The sequence below is a fragment of the Salvelinus fontinalis genome, chromosome 10 (genome assembly GCF_029448725.1).
Source record: "Salvelinus fontinalis isolate EN_2023a chromosome 10, ASM2944872v1, whole genome shotgun sequence".
Classification (NCBI taxonomy): Eukaryota; Metazoa; Chordata; class Actinopteri; order Salmoniformes; family Salmonidae; genus Salvelinus; species Salvelinus fontinalis.
The window spans coordinates 42,488,441-42,510,359 of NC_074674.1; the positions used below are offsets into that span (position 1 = coordinate 42,488,441).

Consider the following 21,919-nt stretch of genomic DNA (forward strand, 5'->3'; position numbering starts at 1 on the left):
TCTCACTACCTATTATCCTGTCTTACTACATATTATCCTGTCTCACTACCTACTATCCTGTCTCACTACCTACTATCCTGTCTCACTACCTATTATCCTGTCTCACTACCTACTATCCTGTCTCACTACCTACCATCCTGTCTCACTACCTACTATCCTGTCTCACTACCTACCATCCTGTCTCACTACCTATTATCCTGTCTCACTACCTATTATCTGTCTTACTACATATTATCCTGTCTCACTACCTACTATCCTGTCTCACTAACTACCATCCTGTCTCACTACCTATTATCCTGTCTCACTACCTATTATCCTGTCTTACTATATATTATCCTGTCTCACTATCTACTATCCTGTCTCACTACCTATTATCCTGTCTCACTACCTAGTATCCTGTCTTACTATATATTATCCTGTCTCACTATCTACTATCCTGTCTCACTACCTAGTATCCTGTCTTACAATAAATTATCCTTCCTCACTACCTATTATCCTGTCTTACAGTAAATTATCCTTCCTCACTATCTATTATCCTGTCTCACTATCTATTATCCTGTCTTACAGTAAATTATCCTTCCTCACTACCTATTATCCTGTCTCACAGTAAATTATCCTTCCTCACTACCTATTATCCTGTCTTACAGTAAATTATCCTTCCTCACTATCTATTATCCTGTCTCACTATCTATTATCCTGTCTTACAATAAATTATCCTGTCTCACTACCTATTATCTTGTCTTACTACATATTATCATGTCTTACTATCTTTTATCCTGTCTCACTACCTATTATCCTGTCATACTACATATTATCATGTCTTACTATCTTTTATCCTGTCTCACTACCTACTATCCTGTCTCACTGTCTCCTGTCTCACTACCTACTATCATGTCTCACTACCTACTATCCTGTCTCACTACCTACTATCCTGTCTCACTGTCTCCTGTCTCACTACCTAGTATCCTGTCTTACAATAAATTATCCTGTCTCACTATCTATTATCCTGTCTCACTACCTATTATCCTGTCTTACAGTAAATTATCCTTCCTCACTACCTATTATCCTGTCTTACAGTAAATTATCCTTCCTCACTATCTATTATCCTGTCTCACTATCTATTATCCTGTCTTACAGTAAATTATCCTTCCTCACTACCTATTATCCTGTCTCACAGTAAATTATCCTTCCTCACTACCTATTATCCTGTCTTACAGTAAATTATCCTTCCTCACTATCTATTATCCTGTCTCACTATCTATTATCCTGTCTTACAATAAATTATCCTGTCTCACTACCTATTTTCCTGTCTTACTACATATTATCATGTCTTACTATCTTTTATCCTGTCTCACTACCTACTATCCTGTCTCACTGTCTCCTGTCTCACTACCTACTATCATGTCTCACTACCTACTATCCTGTCTCACTACCTACTATCCTGTCTCACTGTCTCCTTTCTCACTACCTATTATCCTGTCTCACTAATTATTATGCCAAAATACAATTCAATATGCAGGGAAGTTCAGAACATTGTTACCCCCACAAAACGCTCTCACCGGTGTGTGTGTGTGTGTGTGTGTGTGTGTGTGTGTGTGTGTGTGTGTGTGTTCTCACCTCCTCCCGGTCCAGTCTCTTGTTGACTTTGAGCAGTCCCGTTACCGGGTCGATCCAGAACTGGTTGCCACGGTCACCTCGGAGGATGGAGTACGTGATTCGCCCGTTCACCTGGCTGTCCAGGTCCTCTGCTAGCAACTGTACACTCACACACACACACACACACACACACACACACACACACACACACACACACACACACACACACACACACACACACACACACACACACACACACACACACACACACACACACACACACACACACACACACACACACACACACACACACACACATCAAATAAGATATAACTATTTAAAGTGAATTGTTGGTCGCAACACACTTGACACTAAAATAGAGGAGATAGAAACAACAGAATAGATCAATACAAGAGATCAATACAAGAGATCAATACAAGAGATCAATACAAGAGATCAATACAATACAAGAGATCAATACAATACAAGAGATCAATACAAGAGATCAATACAAGAGATCAATACAAGAGATCAATACAAGAGATCAATACAAGAGATCAATACAAGAGATCAATACAAGAGATCAATACAAGAGATCAACACAATCGATCAATACAATAGATCAATACAAGAGATTAATACAATACAAGAGATCAATACAAGAGATCAATACAATAGATCAATACAATAGATCAATACAATAGATCAATACAATAGATCAATACAATATATCAATATAAGAGATCAATACAAGAGATCAATACAAGAGATCAATACAAGAGATCAATACAAGAGATCAATATAAGAGATCAATACAAGAGATCAATACAAGAGATCAATACAATATATCAATACAAGAGATCAATACAAGATATCAATACAATAGATCAATACAATATATCAATACAATATATCAATACAAGAGATCAATACAAGAGATCAATACAAGAGATCAATACAATAGGTCAATACAAGAGATCAATACAATAGATACAATAGGTCAATACAAGAGATCTGTCAAGACTTCCGCCGAAGTCTGCTCCTCTCCTTGTTCGGGCGGTGTTTGGCGGTCGACGTCACCGGCTTTCTAGCCATCGCCGCTCCATTTTTCATGTATCCATTTGTTTTGTCTTGTTCCCTGCACACCTGGTTTTCATTCCCCAATCACACTGCATGTATTTATTCCTCTGTCCCCCATCATGTCTTTGTGAAAGATTGTTTGTGTTACGTGTCTATTGTTGATGTGCCAGACTGGTTTGTTTTTTCCGTGGTATTTTTTTACGAAGATGTTTTGCACTTTTGCCTCAATAAAGTGTGCGCCTATTCACAAATCTCTGCTCTCCTGCACCTGACTTCGCTACCAGTACGCACACGCCTGACAGAATCTTTCACCTACCATGGAGTCAGCAGGAGCAGGTACCTCGGTCAGAAGAGTCGAGGAGCGCGTCCAGGAACACTCGGCAATGCTACATCATCTCGGTGCCATGATGTCCAGACCATGGCCTCGACCAGTGTAACCGGGGTTACCTCTACCCGCACAGTGCCAGGGGTTCCTTTTACAACTGGACCTATACCTGCCCACCGTTCACCTAGCTCCCTCAGGAAGGGAGAGAGTATCCGCCCTCGTCTCATGCCTCTCGGGGAGAGCTCTGGAGTGGGCAAACACCGTGTGGGGAGAGGAAGACACGGCTTTGGACCACTTCGAAGAGTTCACCCGCCGCTTCCGGGCCGTCTTTGACCATCTGCCCGAAGGTAGAGCGGGGGAACGACTCTTCCATTTGAGGCAGGGGACGATGAGCGCACAGGAATTCGCGCTAGAGTTCCGGACCTTGGCCGCCGGAGCAGTATGGAACGACAGGACCCTCATCGACCACTATCGATGCAACCTGTGTGAGGACGTCCGACGGGAGTTGGCCTGCAGGGATGCCACCATCACCTTTGACCAACTGGTCATCCGTGGACGTCCTGAGGTGGCTCTGTCGGTTCTATCTCCCAGCACTCCCGCTCCGGTGCCCATGGAGTTGGGAGGGGCTGCGCGTAGGGAGGCTGGAGGAGGGGCCTTCACGTGCACCATCTGTGGCTGCAGAGGGCACACTGCCGGGCGACGCCGGGTTGGTCCCGCTGGGAGTCGAGGCAGCAGGCAGGGTACTCTGGCGTCACCCCAGGTGAGTCTGCACCAATCTCGTCCAGAGTCCTCTGTTGTCCACCTGTTTGTACCTGTTTGTTTCACTGATTTCTCCCCGCATTCCCAGCATAAGGCGCTCGTCGATTCAGGCGCAGCTGGAAATTTTATCAACAGAGCGTTAGCTCTTAGTTTAGGGATCCCCATTATTCCTGTAGATAGACCTTTCTCGGTTCATGCTCTGGATAGTTGACCATTAGGGTCCGGGCTAATCAGGGAAGCCACCATCTCCCTGGCCATGGAGGCGAAGGGGGGTCACAAGGAGAGAATCAGTCTGTTTCTCATTGATTCTCCTGCACTAGGCCTTCCCTGGTTGGCTTGTCATAACCCTAGCATTTCCTGGCAACAGAGGGCTCTTACGGGGTGGTCGCGAGAGTGCTCGGGGAGGTGTATAGAGGTTTCCGTTGGTGCAGACCAGTTCTCCACCATGCGCATTCCCCCAGAATAGCCGATTTGGCTCCGATTTGGCTCCGATTTGGCTCTCGCCTTCTGAAAAAAGAAGGCGACTCAATTACCACCCCATCGGCGGAGGGATTGTGCGATTCATCTCCTGGCAGACGCTGCACTTTCCAGGAGTCACGTGTATCCCTTGTCGCAAGCGGAGACTGCGGCTATGAAGACATATGTCTCCGAATCCCTGCGTCAGGGGTAGATTCGGTCCTCTACTTCACACGCCTCCTCGAGTATCTTTTTTGTGAAGAAGAAGGATGGAGGTCTGCGCCTGTGCATTGATTATCGAGGTCTCAATCAAATCACGGTGAGGTACAGTTACCCGCTACCTCTTATCGCCACGGTGATTGAGTCAATGCACAGGGCACGCTTCTTCACTAAACTGGATCTCAGGAGTGCGTACAACCTGGTGCGTATCCAGGAGGGGGACGAGTGGAAGACGACGTTTAGTACCACCTCAGGGCATTATACCTCGTCATGCCGTACGGGTACCATCAGTATTCCAATCCTTCGTAGACGAGATTTTCAGGGACCTGTAGTGGCAGGGTGTAGTGGTGTATATAGATGACATTCTGATATACTTCACTACACGCGCAGAGCATGTGTCCTGCGCAAGGTACTTGGATGACTGTTGGAGCATGACCTGTACGTCAAGGCTGAGAAATTCCTGTTCTTTCAGCAGGCCGTCTCCTTCCTAGGGTATCGCATTTCCACATCAGGGGTGGAGATGGAGAATGACCGCATAGCAGCCGTGAGTAATTGGCCGACTCCCACCACGGTAAAGGAGATGCCGCGATTTTTAGGGTTTGCCAATTACCACCAGAGATTTATTCGGGGTTTTGGCCAGGTGGCTGCTCCCATTACCTCACTGCTGAAGGGGGGTCCTGTACGTCTGCAGTGGTCAGTTGAGGCAGACAGGGCTTTTGGGCACCAAAGAGCTCTATTTACCTTGGCTCCCGTGCTGGCCCATCCGGATCCCTCTTTGGCATTCATAGTGGAGGTGGACGCGTCCGAGGCTGGGATTGGAGCCGTACTCTCTTGGGCACGCCACCGAAGCTCCGCCCCTGTGCTTTCTTCTCTAAGAAGCTCAGCCCGGCAGAGCGGAACTATGATGTGGTGGACTGGGAGCTGTTGGCTGTGGTGAAAGCTATGAAGACGTGGAGACATTGGCTTGAGGGGGCTAAACACCCTTTCCTCATCTGGACTGACCACCTCAACCTGGAGAACATCCGGGCAGCTAGGAGACTGAATCCTCAGGTGGGCCATGTTCTTTACCCGTTTTGTGTTTACCCTGTCCTACAGACCAGGTTCCCAGAATGTGAATGGCAGACGCACTGTCCCGGCTGTATGACACAGAGGAGCGGCCCATGGATCAGACTCCCATTCTCCCGGCCTCTTGCCTGGTAGCGCCGGTCGTGTGGGAGCTGGACGCAGACATAGAGCAGGCGTTGCGTACAGAGCCCGCTCCCCTCCAGTGTCCCGTCGGGCGTCAGTACGTTCCGTCTGCTGTCCGTGACCAGTTGATCTATTGGGCCCACACATCACCCTCTTCTGGTCATCCGGGGATCGGTCGGACAGTGCGCTGTCCGACCCACCTTGGCTCGGGACGTGAGGGTTTATGTTTTCTCCTGCTCGGTGTGCGCCCAGTGTAAGGCTCCTAGACACCTGCCCAGAGGTAAGCTACATCCCTTACCCGTTCCACAACGGCCTTGGTCACACCTGTCGGTGGACTTTTCTCTCAATAAAGTGTGTGAGGCCTGTTCACAAATCTCTGCTCTCCTGCACCTGACTTCGCTACCAGTACGCACACGCCTGACAAGATCAATACAAGAGATCAAATACAAAATATAATAGATCAATAACAGATAATAATAGTGAAATCCTCAATTAAAGGACAGGCAAAAAGGTGAGTTTTCAAACCAACCACCCATCCACACACACTCACCTTGGTGATAGTCTGTCCGACTGACGCGTCCTCGCTGACCAGCACGTTATAGATATCCTGACTGAAGGCCGGAGCGTTGTCGTTGACGTCCATCAGTTCTATGGTTACCATGGTAGCAGTGCTGAGGGGCGGGGCCCCGCCGTCCCAAGCCTCTATAGTCAGGAAGTAGTCCTTACACACCTCAAAGTCCAGGTCATCTACCACTGAGATGGAGCCTACACGCACACACACACACACGCACACACACACACACACACACACACACACACACACACACACACACACACACACACACACACACACACACACACACACACACACACACACACACACACACACACACACACACACACACACACACACGAACGCACACACACACACACACACACACACACGAACGCACACACACACACACACACACACAGACACACAGAGAGAAAGTCTTTAAGTACCTTGAAGTCAAGGTAATTATACACCCACCTAACCTCCTACTCACCCAGATTTCTGTCAATCTGAAACCTCCCCAGTTCGTTGCCAGCCCTGATGCTGTACGTGACCTCAGCGTTAGCCCCGATGTCATCACTAGTGGCCGACAGCCGCAGGATCTCTGTTCCCATGGCAACGTCCTCGGGCACGGTGACGGTGTAGTCACGCCTCTGGAACACCGGGGGGTTGTCGTTGACGTCCAACACCACTACTGTCAGATCCACCTGTTACGAACAAGAACAACACAATAACACACACACACATACATTACCTGAGCTTCAAGATTCACTAACACACACACATACATAACCTGAGCGTCAAGATTCACTAACACACACACATACATTACCTGAGCTTCAAGATTCACTAACACACACACACATACATTACCTGAGCTTCAAGATTCACTAACACACACACACATACATTACCTGAGCTTCAAGATTCATATTACGTTTAAAGCATTGGTACGAGACGAGAAACAACTTTAAGACTACATTTAAAAACATCGGTAAAAGACATTCGACTCCTCAGAAGACTACTTTTAAAAGCACCGGTACAAGATATTCAACTCCTCAGAAGACTACATTTAAAAACATCGGTAAAAGATATTAAACTCTTCAGAAGACTACTTTTAAAAGCACCGGTAAAAGATATTAAACTCTTCAGAAATTGCATCTCTACCAATCATCAGGATGTTCAGTACAATTCACCTAAATAATCCTCAATTCCAAAACCAACAGCTATCATTGGTCAGATTGTATCACCTGTGAAGATAGTGCCCCCTGCTGGCCAATAGAAACACAGACTCAATCCTGTGTGGAGCCTGTGCAGAGGTACTGTGGTCTTTCATATAACTGACTTTGTGTTCTATCATATTAAAAACTAAAACTAGGTTTTAGGTGATAATAGGCATTGGTCTGAAGCATAAAAAGAAAGGAAATTCACACGAGCACCACAATGGCTACTCCACCCATGCTCTACCAAGGTTTTACAGCACCACAATGCCTACTCCACCCATGCTCTACCAAGGTTTTACAGCACCACAATGCCTACTCCACCCATGCTCTAACAAGGTTTTACACCACCACAATGCCTACTCCACCCATGCTCTAACAAGGTTTTACAGCACCAAAATGCCTACTCCACCCATGCTCTACCAAGGTTTTCCAGCACCACAATGCCTATCCACCCATGCTCTACCAAGGTTTTCCAGCACCACAATGCCTACTCCACCCATGCTCTACCAAGGATTTACAGCACCACAATGCCTATCCACGCATGCTCTACCAAGGTTTTACAGCATCACAATGCCTACTGCACCCATGCTCTACCAAGGTTTTACAGCACCACGATGCCTCCTTCACCCATGCTCTACCAAGGTTTTACAGCACCACAATGCCTACTCCACCCTTGCTCTACCAAGGTTTTACACCACCACAATGCCTACTCCATCCATGCTCTACCAAGGTTTTACACCACCACAATGCCTACTCCACCCATGCTCTACCAAGGTTTTACAGCACCACAATGCCTACTCCACCCTTGCTCTACCAAGGTTTTACACCACCACAATGCCTACTCCATCCATGCTCTACCAAGGTTTTACACCACCACAATGTCTACTCCACCCATGCTCTACCAAGGGTTTCAGGCACCACAATGCATACTCCACCCATGCTCTACCAAGGTTTTACAGCACCACAATGCCTACTCCACCCATGCTCTACCAAGGTTTTACACCACCACAATGCCTACTCCACCCATGCTCTACCAAGGGTTTCCAGCACCACAATGCCTACTCCACCCATGCTCTACCAAGGTTTTACAGCACCATAATGCCTATTCCACCCATGCTCTACCAAGGTTTTACACCAACACAATGCCTACTCCACCCATGCTCTACCAAGGTTTTACAGCACCACAGTCCCTACTCCACCCATGCTCTACCAAGGGTTTCAGGCACCACAATGCCTACTCCACCCATGCTCTACCAAGGTTTTACAGCACCATAATGCCTATTCCACCCATGCTCTACCAAGGTTTTACACCAACACAATGCCTACTCCACCCATGCTCTACCAAGGTTTTACAGCACCATAATGCCTACTCCATCCATGCTCTACCAAGGTTTTACACCACCACAATGCCTACTCCACCCATGCTCTACCAAGGGTTTCCAGCACCACAATGCCTACTCCACCCATGCTCTACCAAGGTTTTACACCACCACAATGCCTACTCCACCCATGCTCTACCAAGGTTTTACAGCACCACAATGCCTACTCCACCCATGCTCTACCAAGGTTTTACAGCACCATAATGCCTACTCCACCCATGCTCTACCAAGGTTTTACAGCACACAGCTTTAACCTACTACAGTAAACGCAATAAGCAATAAGGCCAGAGGTGGTGTGCTATACGGCCAATATACCACGGCTAAGGGATGTTCAATATCCCGACCTCGTTAAGCTTTATCTAGTCCAAATATGGCATGATTACACTATTTGTATCAGTTTGATTCACTTTCAATATTGTGGCTAATCCTTATTGTGGCTAATCCTTATTGTGGCTAATCCTTATTGTGGCTAATCCTTATTGTGGCTAATCCTTATTGTGGCTAATCCTTCTTGTGGCTAATCCTTCTTGTGGCTAATCCTTGTTGTGGCTAGCTTCACACAGTTGTGCACGGCAAAGTTGAAAAATATCCAACACATGGCAGAGATGTTAGTTTGGCAAATGTGGATTAAAATGCCAAGAAGACATGAGAAGGAGCGTACGGTGTCCAAAGATCGATTTATATGTGAACAAGTGGGCCGGAACAGGTACCAGAACCACACAAGTCCCCTAAACAGATAACTTTACATCTAAGAGATTTTTCAAGACCATGGTTGAAATACCTTACAAAGTTCTGAACCCACAAAGTTCTGATCCACAGACAGGAACTCTAATCATTACAATATGAATCCTGTTCGGGAAACCTTGACTTCGACAGACCATTTAAATGTATGGAAGAGTTCGTTCCAACAACTGCACCTGTGTCCTATCATATAACTGACCCGTGTCCTATCATATAACTGACCCGTGTCCTATCATATAACTGACCCGTGTGGATAGCGCCCCCTGCAGTCCGGAGCAGTCGGAGGCCTGGACCCTGACCCTGTACGAGTCTCTGGTCTCTCTGTCCAGGGCTCTCTCCAGAACCACCACGCCTGATACTGGATCTATAGAGAAGAACCCGTCTGCGGAGTCGACCAGGGAGTACACCACCATACGGTTTGGACCTGGAGGAAACCACAAACACAATACACAGAGTTAGCCTGTTAGCTAAACCAGACAGAGACCAAGCTGTTAGCCTAGCGGTTAGCTAAACACTAACCTCTAACCTAGAGGTCATCGTGGTGTAGACCCTCCTAATTCTAACCCTGACTGAGAGTGGAGGGATCATGTTAGCATGTTAGCCTAGCTAGACCCTCCTAATTCTAACCCTGACTGAGAGTGGAGGGATAATGTTAGCCTGTTAGCCTAGCTAGACCCTCCTAACCCTAACCCTGACTGAGAGTGGAGGGATCATGTTAGCCTGTTAGCCTAGCTAGACCCTCCTAACCCTAACCCTGACAGAGTGGAGGGATCATGTTAGCCTGTTAGCCTAGCTAGACCCTCCTAATTCTAACCCTGACTGAGAGTGGAGGGATCATGTTAGCCTGTTAGCCTAGCTAGACCCTCCTAATTCTAACCCTGACTGAGAGTGGAGGGATCATGCTAACCTGTTAGCCTAGCTAGACCCTCCTAATTCTAACCCTGACTGAGAGTGGAGGGATCATGTTAGCCTGTTAGCCTAGCTAGACCCTCCTACCCTAACCCTGACTGAGAGTGGAAGGATCATGTTAGCCTGTTAGCCTAGCTAGGGCTAGACACTATTAACCCTAACCCTGACTGAGAGTGGAAGGATAAGGTTAGCATGTTAGCCTAGCTAGACCCTCCTAATTCTAACCCTGACAGAGTGGAGGGATCATGTTTTCCTGTTAGCCTAGCTAGACCCTCCTAATTCTAACCCTGACTGAGAGTGGAAGGATCATGTTAGCCTGTTAGCCTAGCTAGACCCTCCTAATTCTAACCCTGACAGAGAGTGGAAGGATCATGTTAGCCTGTGAGCCTAGCTAGGGCTAGACCCTCCTAATTCTAACCCTGACTGAGAGTGGAAGGATAAGGTTAGCATGTTAGCCTAGCTAGACCCTCTAACCCTAAACCTTACTGAGAGTGGAAGGATCATGTTAGCCTGTGAGCCTAGCTAGGGCTAGACACTCTTAACCCTAACCCTGACTGAGAGTGGAAGGATAAGGTTAGCATGTTAGCCTAGCTAGACCCTCTAACCCTAAACCTTACTGAGAGTGGAAGGAGAAGAACCCCTCTGCTGAGTCTGCCAGGGACTAGACCACTGTACGGTTAGGATTAGGCTAAGGAGGTATCCCGATGTTAGAATGTCACTCGATTCAGGAAACTAGGTGTATGTCACAAGTCACGACTTCACAGGAGAGCCATTTGAATGTAAAAAAATAAAATAATAAAAATTGTGTTGTTTGGCAGAAATGCCTTCTGGAACATGTGAACTTTCATGTGCCTTAATATCAAACTTGAATGCCATCCGTAAATACGAATACAATTGTTTAATTACGAGCCTAGTCGGTTTAGCCACAGAAAAAGTGGAACAACCTTCCCACTAGCCATGATTGGCTGAGGTAATGAGTGGGCTGGACATGCCGAGAGATGAGTTTGGATTGGTCTGCGGTGTAGCACCTTGTGTCTATAAAATGAGCTGCTCATAAAGCGTAGATAATCGTTTCTACTGCAGTTTATTCTAAAGATATTACGTTAATATAACGTTAGCCATGGAGAACTGCAGATATGTTGCTACTGCTCTCAATAACATTGCTGCCCTGAGTTTATCAGGCGACAGAGGTCAGTTGGAAAAAGTTGTGACGGACTACTTTCTGGAGGACGGTTGTACCATGCTGTCTCTCTCTGACTCTGAATTTTTAATTTTTAAATTTAACTTCTTGGGGATATAGGGGGTGCTGTTTCCAATTAGCATAATTTGCTCTACAGATTAAACTGCCTAGTACTCAATTCTTGCTCGTACAATATGCATATTATTGTTATTATTGGATAGAAAACACTCTCTAGTTTCTATAGCCGTTTGAATTATGTCTCTGAGTGGAACAGAACTCATTCTACAGCACTTTTCCTGATATGGAGTGAGATTTCAGAAATGTTGGCCTCTGGTCCCAGGTCAGTTTTAAAGTCCCTGTAAATCCTATGAGGATACAAACACTGCCCACGCCTTCCTCTAGATGTCAGTAAGTGGTGACAATTTGAATGGAGTCGATTGCGCAATCAGGGCCTGTATAAAAGGCCAAAGACCGGATGTACCGTTCTTTTGCTCCCTGCGCCTGACGCACGAAGGACGTTGGACTGGCTCTCTTTCCAAGCTTTGGTTTAGCCACTTATAAATCGCCGGTCATGTTTTTACTCGTTATAGGTGTTAAAGACATCATAAGGTAGTTAATTTAAACCGTTTTATAGCAATTTATATCCGTTTAGTGCGATTTTGAGGCAATTCTTGGTGATGCACTTTGAAGCGCCGGGCACGTTTCCAGTACCGGTCGAACGTTAGTGGGCATTTCGACGGACAAGAGGACATCTTTCGACCAAAAGAAGATTAGACCCAAGAAAGGATACATTGCCCAAGATTCTGATGGAAGATCACCTCATAGTAAGAAATATTTAAGATGATAAATCGTTGTTCTGTCGAAAAATTTTAAACGGATATTCCGCCATTTTCTTTGGTATAGCTTCGCTTGGCGAACCCTGTATTGCACAGTAAGGATAATTTTAGAAATGTAATTCAGCGATTGCATTAAGAACTAATTTGTCTTTCGATAGCTGTCCAACTTATATTTTTTTAGTCAAGTTTATGAATAGTTAATCATGAGACAAGATCACTGTCAAATATGGCGCCCGACATTTTCAGGCTAGTTTTGCTAGTATTGTCATTGTATAACCACGTTTTTTTGTGGCTAAATATGCACATTTTCGAACAAACTCTATATGTATGTTATAATATGATGTTACAGGAGTGTCATCGGAAGAATTCTGAGAAGGTTAGTGAAAAAATTAATATATTTTGGCGATGATTACGTTATCGCTCTCTTTGGCTTGAATCAATGCTCTGGTAACGTTTGCACATGTGGTATGCTAATATAACGATTTATTGTGTTTTCGCTGTAAAACACTTAGAACATCTGAAATATTGTCTGAATTCACAAGATCTATGTCTTTCCATTGCTGTGAGCTGTGTATTTTTAAGAAATGTTTTATGATTAGTAATTAGGTAATACACGTTGCTCTGTGTATTTATTCTAGTCGAGTTGTGATGGTGGGTGCAATTGTAAACTATGATTTATACCTGAAATTATACCTGAGTTTCCCTGCATTAAAGTCCCCGGCCACTAGGAGCGCCGCCTCTGGGTGAGCGGTTTCCTGTTTGCATATGGCCTTATACAACTAATTGAATGCGGTCTTCGTGCCAGCATCTGTCTGTGGTGGTATGTAAAACAGCTATGAAAAATACAGATGAAAACTCTCTAGGTAGATAGTGTGGTCTACAGCTTATCATGAGATACTCTACCTCAGGCAAGCAAAACCTCGAGACTTCCTTAGATATTGTGCACCAGCTGTTATTTACAAAAATACATAGTCTGCCGCCCCTTGTCTTACCGGACGCCGCTGTTCTATCCTGCCGATACATCGTCTAACCAGCCAGCTGTATGTTGATAATGTCTTCGTTCAGCCACGACTCCGTGAAACATAAGATATTACAGTTTTGAATGTCTCATTAGTAGTTTAATCTTCCGTATAGGTCATCGATTTTATTTTCCAAAGATTGTACGTTGCAGAATGGAAGACAGTGCGGGTTTATTCGATCGCCAACGAATTCTCAGAAGGTAGCCCGCCCTCTGGCCCCTTTTCCTCTTCACGCAGATATCTTATGACAACTGTACAGACCTCATCCAGAGCTCTTTGACTTCTGTCAGAAAGCCATTAGAAGATATCTGATGGCAAACATTTAGTAGTGAATTGTGTAACTTCATCACCTCATGTGCACCGTACACAACAGACAGATAGAGAACTCTATGGATTCACCAGCTCCCGCTTTCTCCCGTTGTGTATTTTACAAACAAACACGTGACTGGCTGTTCATCGTGTAAAATAATGTGACAGGTTGATCAGCTTTATCTCCTAAGGTTTTTACAAGTTGACTGCAGGTATTTACTTAAAAATTAGCTACAAATAATTAAATATATTGAAATAATTTCAAGTAAATAATTGTGATGTTTTTGTCAAAATACTCCGATATACGGTATACCGCCCAAGCCTAGTTAGCACACAAATACTCTTAGTTAAACCTTAAGCTATCGTGCATGTGACATAACATATCGCTCTGAGACCTAGATGTACTGTCATCTCCGACCATAAATGCCATACACACGCACGCACGCACGCACGCACGCACGCACGCACGCACGCACGCACACACACACACACACACACACACACACACACACACACACACACACACACACACACACACACACACACACACACACACACACACACACACACACACACACACACCTTCGTCAGGGTCACTGGCTTGTAGGCGTGTCAGCAGTGCTTTGGGGGCGGCGTTCTCATAAATGTTGGCCAGGTATTGGCTGGAAAAAAAGGAGGGCGGGTTGTCGTTTACATCCAATAGCGTGACAGAGACCTCAGAGCGACAGAAGAGCCCGCCCCCGTCGGTTGCCTGGGCGATCAACTTGTAGCTGGAGGTCTTCTCACGGTCCATCACCGTCGCTGTCTTCATGTCACCTAGATAGCAGAAGAAGAAGAAGGTGTTTGTGCAAAAACTGCCACCAGTGTTTCCGCATATGTGTGTGCGTGTTCATACCCATGTGTGTGTGTGTGTGTGCGTGTTCATACCAGTGTGTGTGTGTGTGTGTGTTCATACCAGTGTTTGCGCGCGTGTGTGTGTGTGTGTGTTCATACCCGTGTGTGGGTGCGTGTTCATACCAGTGTGTGTGTGTGTGTGTGTGTGTGCGTGTGTGTTCATACCCGTGTGTGTGTGTGTGTTCATACCAGTGTTTGCGTGTGTGTGTGTGTGCGTGTTCATACCAGTGTGTGTGTGTGTGTGTTCATACCAGTGTGTGTGTATATGTGTGTGTGTGTGTGTGTTCATACCAGTGTGTGTGTGTGTGTGTGTGTGTGTGTGTGTGTGTGTGTGTGTGTGTGTGTGTGTGTGTGTGTGTGTGTGTGTGTGTGTGTGTTCATACCAGTGTTTGCGTCCATATAGAAGTCCTCCACTCCAATCCCAAACAGTGAGTACTGTATCTCAGCGCTGGTGCCTGTGTCTGTGTCGACTGCACCTACTTTCAGAATGCCCTGGTTAGGAGGCATGTCCTCAGGGAAGGTCACGCTGTAGACCGCCTAGGGAGATATGAACACACACACATATGGACAGGCACGTACAAGCACATTAACACAAGTATTATTAAACTCATATAGCCCCGAGGAGGAACCACCTGAAAACACAAACACATAAAACAACTCTGCCTTCCGCAATATTATCATGTCCTACAGTATACTGACTCCCCCTACTCCTACAGTATACTGACTCCCCCTACTCCTACAGTATACTGACTCCCCCTGAAACATGACTCTCCCTACTCCTACAGTATACTGACTCCCCCTACTTCTACAGTATACTGACTCCCCCTACTCCTACAGTATACTGTCTCCCCCTTCTCCTACAGTATACTGACTCCCCCTGAAACATGTCTCCCCCTTCTCCTACAGTATACTGACTCCCCCTACTCCTACAGTATACTGACTCCCCCTTCTCCCACAGTATACTGACTCCCCCTACTCCTACAGTATACTGACTCCCCCTTCTCCTACAGTATACTGTCTCCCCCTTCTCCTACAGTATACTGACTCCCCCTACTTCTACAGTATACTGACTCCCCCTACTCCTACAGTATACTGTCTCCCCCTGAAACATGACTCCCCCTACTCCTACAGTATACTGTCTCCCCCTTCTCCTACAGTATACTGACTCCCCCTGAAACATGTCTCCCCCTTCTCCTACAGTATACTGACTCCCCCTACTCCTACAGTATACTGACTCCCCTTTCTCCTACAGTATACTGTCTCCCCCTACTCCTACAGTATACTGCCTCCCCCTGAAACATGACTCCCCCTTCTCCTACAGTATACTGTCTCCCCCTTCTCCTACAGTATACTGACTCCCCCTACTCCTACAGTATACTGTCTCCCCCTGAAACATGACTCTCCCTACTCCTACAGTATACTGACTCCCCTTTCTCCTACAGTATACTGTCTCCCCCTACTCCTACAGTATACTGCCTCCCCCTGAAACATGACTCCCCCTTCTCCTACAGTATACTGTCTCCCCCTTCTCCTACAGTATACTGACTCCCCCTACTCCTACAGTATACTGACTCCCCCTTCTCCTACAGTATACTGCCTCCCGCTGAAACATGACTCCCCCTTCTCCTACAGTATACTGTCTCCCCCTTCTCCTACAGTATACTGACTCCCCCTAATCCTACAGTATACTGTCTCTCCCTACTCCTACAGTATACTGACTCCCCCTACTCCTAAAGTATACTGTCTCCCCCTGAAACATGTCCCCCCCTTCTCCTACAGTATACTGACTCCCCCTGAAACATGACTCCCCCTACTCCTACAGTATACTGACTCCCCCTGAAACATGACTCCCCCTTCTCCTACAGTATACTGAATCCCCCTACTCCTACAGTATACTGACTCCCCCTGAAACATGTCTCCCCCTACTCCTACAGTATACTGACTCCCCCTACTCCTACAGTATACTGACTCCCCCTGAAACATGACTCCCCCTACTCCTACAGTATACTGACTCCCCCTGAAACATGACTCCCCCTACTCCTTCAGTATACTGACTCCCCCTTCTCCTACAGTATACTGACTCCCCCTACTCCTACAGTATACTGACTCCCCCTACTCCTACAGTATACTGACTCCCCCTGAAACATGACTCCCCCTTCTCCTACAGTATACTGAATCCCCCTACTCCTACAGTATACTGACTCCCCCTGAAACATGTCTCCCCCTACTCCTACAGTATACTGACTCCCCCTACTCCTACAGTATACTGACTCCCCTGAAACATGACTCCCCCTACTCCTACAGTATACTGACTCCCCCTGAAACATGACTCCCCCTACTCCTTCAGTATACTGACTCCCCCTTCTCCTACAGTATACTGACTCCCCCTACTCCTACAGTATACTGACTCCCCCTGAAACATGTCTCCCCCGTCTCTTACAGTATACTGACTCCCCCTGCTTCATGTCTCCCCCTACTCCTACAGTATACCGACTCCCCCTACTCCTACAGTATACTGACTCCCCCTGAAACATGTCTCCCCCTACTCCTACAGTATACTGTCTCCCCCTGCTTCATGTCTCCCCCTACTCCTACAGTATACCGACTCCCCCTACTCCTACAGTATACTGACTCCCCCTACTCCTACAGTATAATGACTCCCCCTACTCCTACAACATACTGTCTCCCCCTGCTTCATGTCTCCCCCTACTCCTACAGTATACTGACTCCCCCTACTCCTACAGTATAATGACTCCCCCTACTCCTACAACATACTGTCTCCCCCTGCTTCATGTCTCCCCCTACTCCTACAGTATACTGCCTCCCCCTACTCCTACAGTATACTGACTCCCCCTACTCCTACAGTATACTGTCTCCCCCTACTCCTACAGTATACTGTCTCTCCCTGCTTCATGTCTCCCCCTACTCCTACAGTATACTGTCTCCCCCTGCTTCATGTCTCCCCCTACTCCCACAGTATACTGCCTCCCCCTACTCCTACAGTATACTGCCTCCCCCTGAAACATGACTCCCCCTACTCCTACAGTATACTGTCTCCCCCTACTCCTACAGTATACTGTCTCCCCCTGCTTCATGTCCCCCCCTACTCCTACAGTATACTGTCTCCCCCTGCTTCATGTCTCCCCCTACTCCTACAGTATACTGTCTCCCCCTGCTTCATGTCTCCCCCTACTCCTACAGTATACTGTCTCCCCCTGCTTCATGTCTCCCCCTACTCCTACAGTATACTGTCTCCCCCTGCTTCATGTCTCCCCCTACTCCTACAGTATACTGACTCCCCCTACTCCTACAGTATACTGTCTCCCCCTGCTTCATGTCTCCCCCTACTCCTACAGTATACTGCCCCCCCCCTACTCCTACAGTATACTGCCTCCCCCTGCTTCATGTCTCCCCCTACTCCTACAGTATACTGCCCCCCCCTACTCCTACAGTATACTGCCCCCCCCCCTACTCCTACAGTATACTGCCCCCCCCCTACTCCTACAGTATACTGCCTCCCCCTGCTTCATGTCTCCCCCTACTCCTACAGTATACTGCCCCCCCCCTACTCCTACAGTATACTGCCCCCCCCCTACTCCTACAGTATACTGCCTCCCCCTACTCCTACAGTATACTGCCTCCCCCTGCTTCATGTCACCCTCATACTCCTACAACATCCTTCTATCTGTTCTATTTCTACAATTATATCTGTTCTAGTTCTACACTGTGACCCCTGACCTCTGACCTGGTTGCAGACAGGTGCGTTGTCATTGGCGTCCATGACAGTGACCTCCACGGCAGTACGGGTGATGTAGAGGCCGTCGCTAGCGGTGATGTTGAGTAGATAGAAGTCCTGTTTTTCCCTGTCCAGCTGGCCGCGCACCACCACCATCCATTCACCCTGGACCAGAGCTATACTGAACACTCCCCCTGGGTTACCACCTGTAGCGAGAGGAGAGGTTAGACATTCACCCTGGACCAGAGCTATACTGAACACTCCCCCTGGGTTACCACCTGTAGCGAGAGGAGAGGTTAGACATTCACCCTGGACCAGAGCTATACTGAACACTCCCCCTGGGTTACCACCTGTAGCGAGAGGAGAGGTTAGACATTCACCCTGGACCAGAGCTATACTGAACACTCCCCCTGGGTTACCACCTGTAGCGAGAGGAGAGGCTAGACATTCACACAGACATACGCGCACACAAACTCAACTGTCTCCATCGTCCTTTGTGCTTGGTACTGACTAACTAACTAACTCATTAACTTGGTAACTAAGGAACTAACTAACTAGCCAACAACTAACCAACCAACCAACTAACTAACTAACTAACTAACTAACTGACTAACTAACTGACTAACTAACTAACATACACTAACTAACGAACTAGATAACTAGCTAACCAACATACACTAACATACTAACTAACTATCCAGCTAAGTAACATACACTAACATAACATACTAACTAACTAACCAACATACTAACTAACTAGCTAACATACTAACTAACTAACCAACTAACCAACATACTAACTGACTAACCAACATATTAACTATGTAACTAGCTAACATACGCACTGACTAATCAACATACTAAACAAGAAAACTAACCAACATACTAACCAGCATACTAACTAACTAACCAACATACGATCTATCTAACTAACACCCTTACTAACTAACTAACGAACCAACTACCTAACTAGCTAGTGAACTAGCTAACTAACTAACTAGCTAACTAACATACACTAACTAAACAACACACTAACTAATTAACCAACCAACCAACCAACCAACCAACTAACCACCCAACCAACACACCAACTAACCAAAATACTAACAAAAAAATAACTAACTAGCTAACTAAGCAACATAGTAAATCAATAACATAATAAATAGCTAACTAACTAACCAACATACTAACTAGCTAGCTAACATACTAACACACTAACATAATAACTAGATAACTAACATACTAACTAACACACTAACATAATAACTAGATAACTAACATACTAACTAACACACTAACATAATAACTAGATAACTAACATACTAACTAACACACTAACATAATAACTAGATAACTAACACACTAACATAATAACTAGATAACTAACACACTAACTAACACACTAACATAATAACTAGATAACTAACACACTAACATAATAACTAGATAACTAACATACTAACTAACACACTAACATAATAACTAGATAACTAACACACTAACATAATAACTAGATAACTAACACACTAACATAATAACTAGATAACTAACACACTAACTAACACACTAACATAATAACTAGATAACTAACACACTAACATAATAACTAGATAACTAACATACTAACTAACACACTAACATAATAACTAGATAACTAACACACTAACATAATAACTAGATAACTAACACACTAACATAATACCTAGATAACTAACATACTAACATAATAACTAGATAACTAACACACTAACATACTAACTAGATAACTAACACACTAACATAATAACTAGATAACTAACACACTAACATACTAACTAGATAACTAACACACTAACATAATAACTAGATAACTAACATACTAACTAACACACTAACATAATAACTAGATAACTAACATACTAACTAACACACTACCATAATAACTAGATAACTAACACACTAACATAATACCTAGATAACTAACATACTAACTAACACACTAACATAATAACTAGATAACTAACACACTAACATAATAACTAGATAACTAACATACTAACATAATAACTAGATAACTAACACACTAACATAATAACTAGATAACTAACATACTAACTAACACACTAACATAATAACTAGATAACTAACACACTAACATAATAACTAGATAACTAACACACTAACATAATAACTAGATAACTAACACACTAACATAATAACTAGATAACTAACACACTAACATAATAACTAGATAACTAACATACTAACTAACACACTAACATAATAACTAGATAACTAACACACTAACATAATAACTAGATAACTAACATACTAACATAATAACTAGATAACTAACACACTAACATAATAACTAGATAACTAACATACTAACTAACACACTAACATAATAACTAGATAACTAACACACTAACATAATAACTAGATAACTAACACACTAACATAATAACTAGATAACTAACACACTAACATAATAACTAGATAACTAACATACTAACATAATAACTAGATAACTAACACACTAACATAATAACTAGATAACTAACATACTAACTAACACACTAACATAATAACTAGATAACTAACACACTAACATAATAACTAGATAACTAACACACTAACATAATAACTAGATAACTAACACACTAACATAATAACTAGATAACTAACACACTAACATAATAACTAGATAACTAACACACTAACATAATAACTAGATAACTAACACACTAACATAATAACTAGATAACTAACACACTAACATAATAACTAGATAACTAACACACTAACATAATAACTAGATAACTAACACACTAACTAACATACTAACATAATAACTAGATAACTAACACACTAACTAACACACTAACATAATAACTAGATAACTAACACACTAACATAATAACTAGATAACTAACATACTAACTAACACACTAACATAATAACTAGATAACTAACACACTAACATAATAACTAGATAACTAACACACTAACTAACACACTAACATAATAACTAGATAACTAACACACTAACATAATAACTAGATAACTAACACACTAACATAATAACTAGATAACTAACACACTAACATAATAACTAGATAACTAACATACTAACTAACACACTAACATAATAACGAGATAACTAACACACTAACATACTAACTAGATAACTAACACACTAACATAATAACGAGATAACTAACACACTAACATACTAACTAGATAACTAACACACTAACATAATAACTAGATAACTAACACACTAACATAATAACGAGATAACTAACACACTAACATACTAACTAGATAACTAACACACTAACATACTAACACACTAACTAACACACTAACATAATAACTAGATAACTAACATACTAACATAATAACTAGATAACTAACATACTAACTAACACACTAACATAATAACTAGATAACTAACACACTAACTAACACACTAACATAATAACTAGATAACTAACACACTAACATAATAACTAGATAACTAACACACTAACAT

At 44.2% G+C, this 21,919-nt stretch overlaps 1 protein-coding gene across 1 annotated transcript in view; it reads right to left on the reverse strand.

Moving 5' to 3' along the window:
* Positions 1-21,919, reverse strand: part of LOC129863294 (protocadherin Fat 3-like) — a 116,262-nt gene that overhangs the window by 50,795 nt on the left and 43,548 nt on the right. The window contains exons 6-13 of the mRNA XM_055935181.1: positions 18,783-18,824; positions 18,412-18,680; positions 15,050-15,203; positions 14,355-14,588; positions 9,765-9,943; positions 6,670-6,883; positions 6,174-6,388; positions 1,618-1,755 (exon numbers count right to left, since the gene is read on the reverse strand). Of these exons, the coding sequence (XP_055791156.1) occupies positions 1,618-1,755; positions 6,174-6,388; positions 6,670-6,883; positions 9,765-9,943; positions 14,355-14,588; positions 15,050-15,203; positions 18,412-18,680; positions 18,783-18,824 (1,445 nt within the window). The remainder of the gene's footprint in view (positions 1-1,617; positions 1,756-6,173; positions 6,389-6,669; positions 6,884-9,764; positions 9,944-14,354; positions 14,589-15,049; positions 15,204-18,411; positions 18,681-18,782; positions 18,825-21,919) is intronic.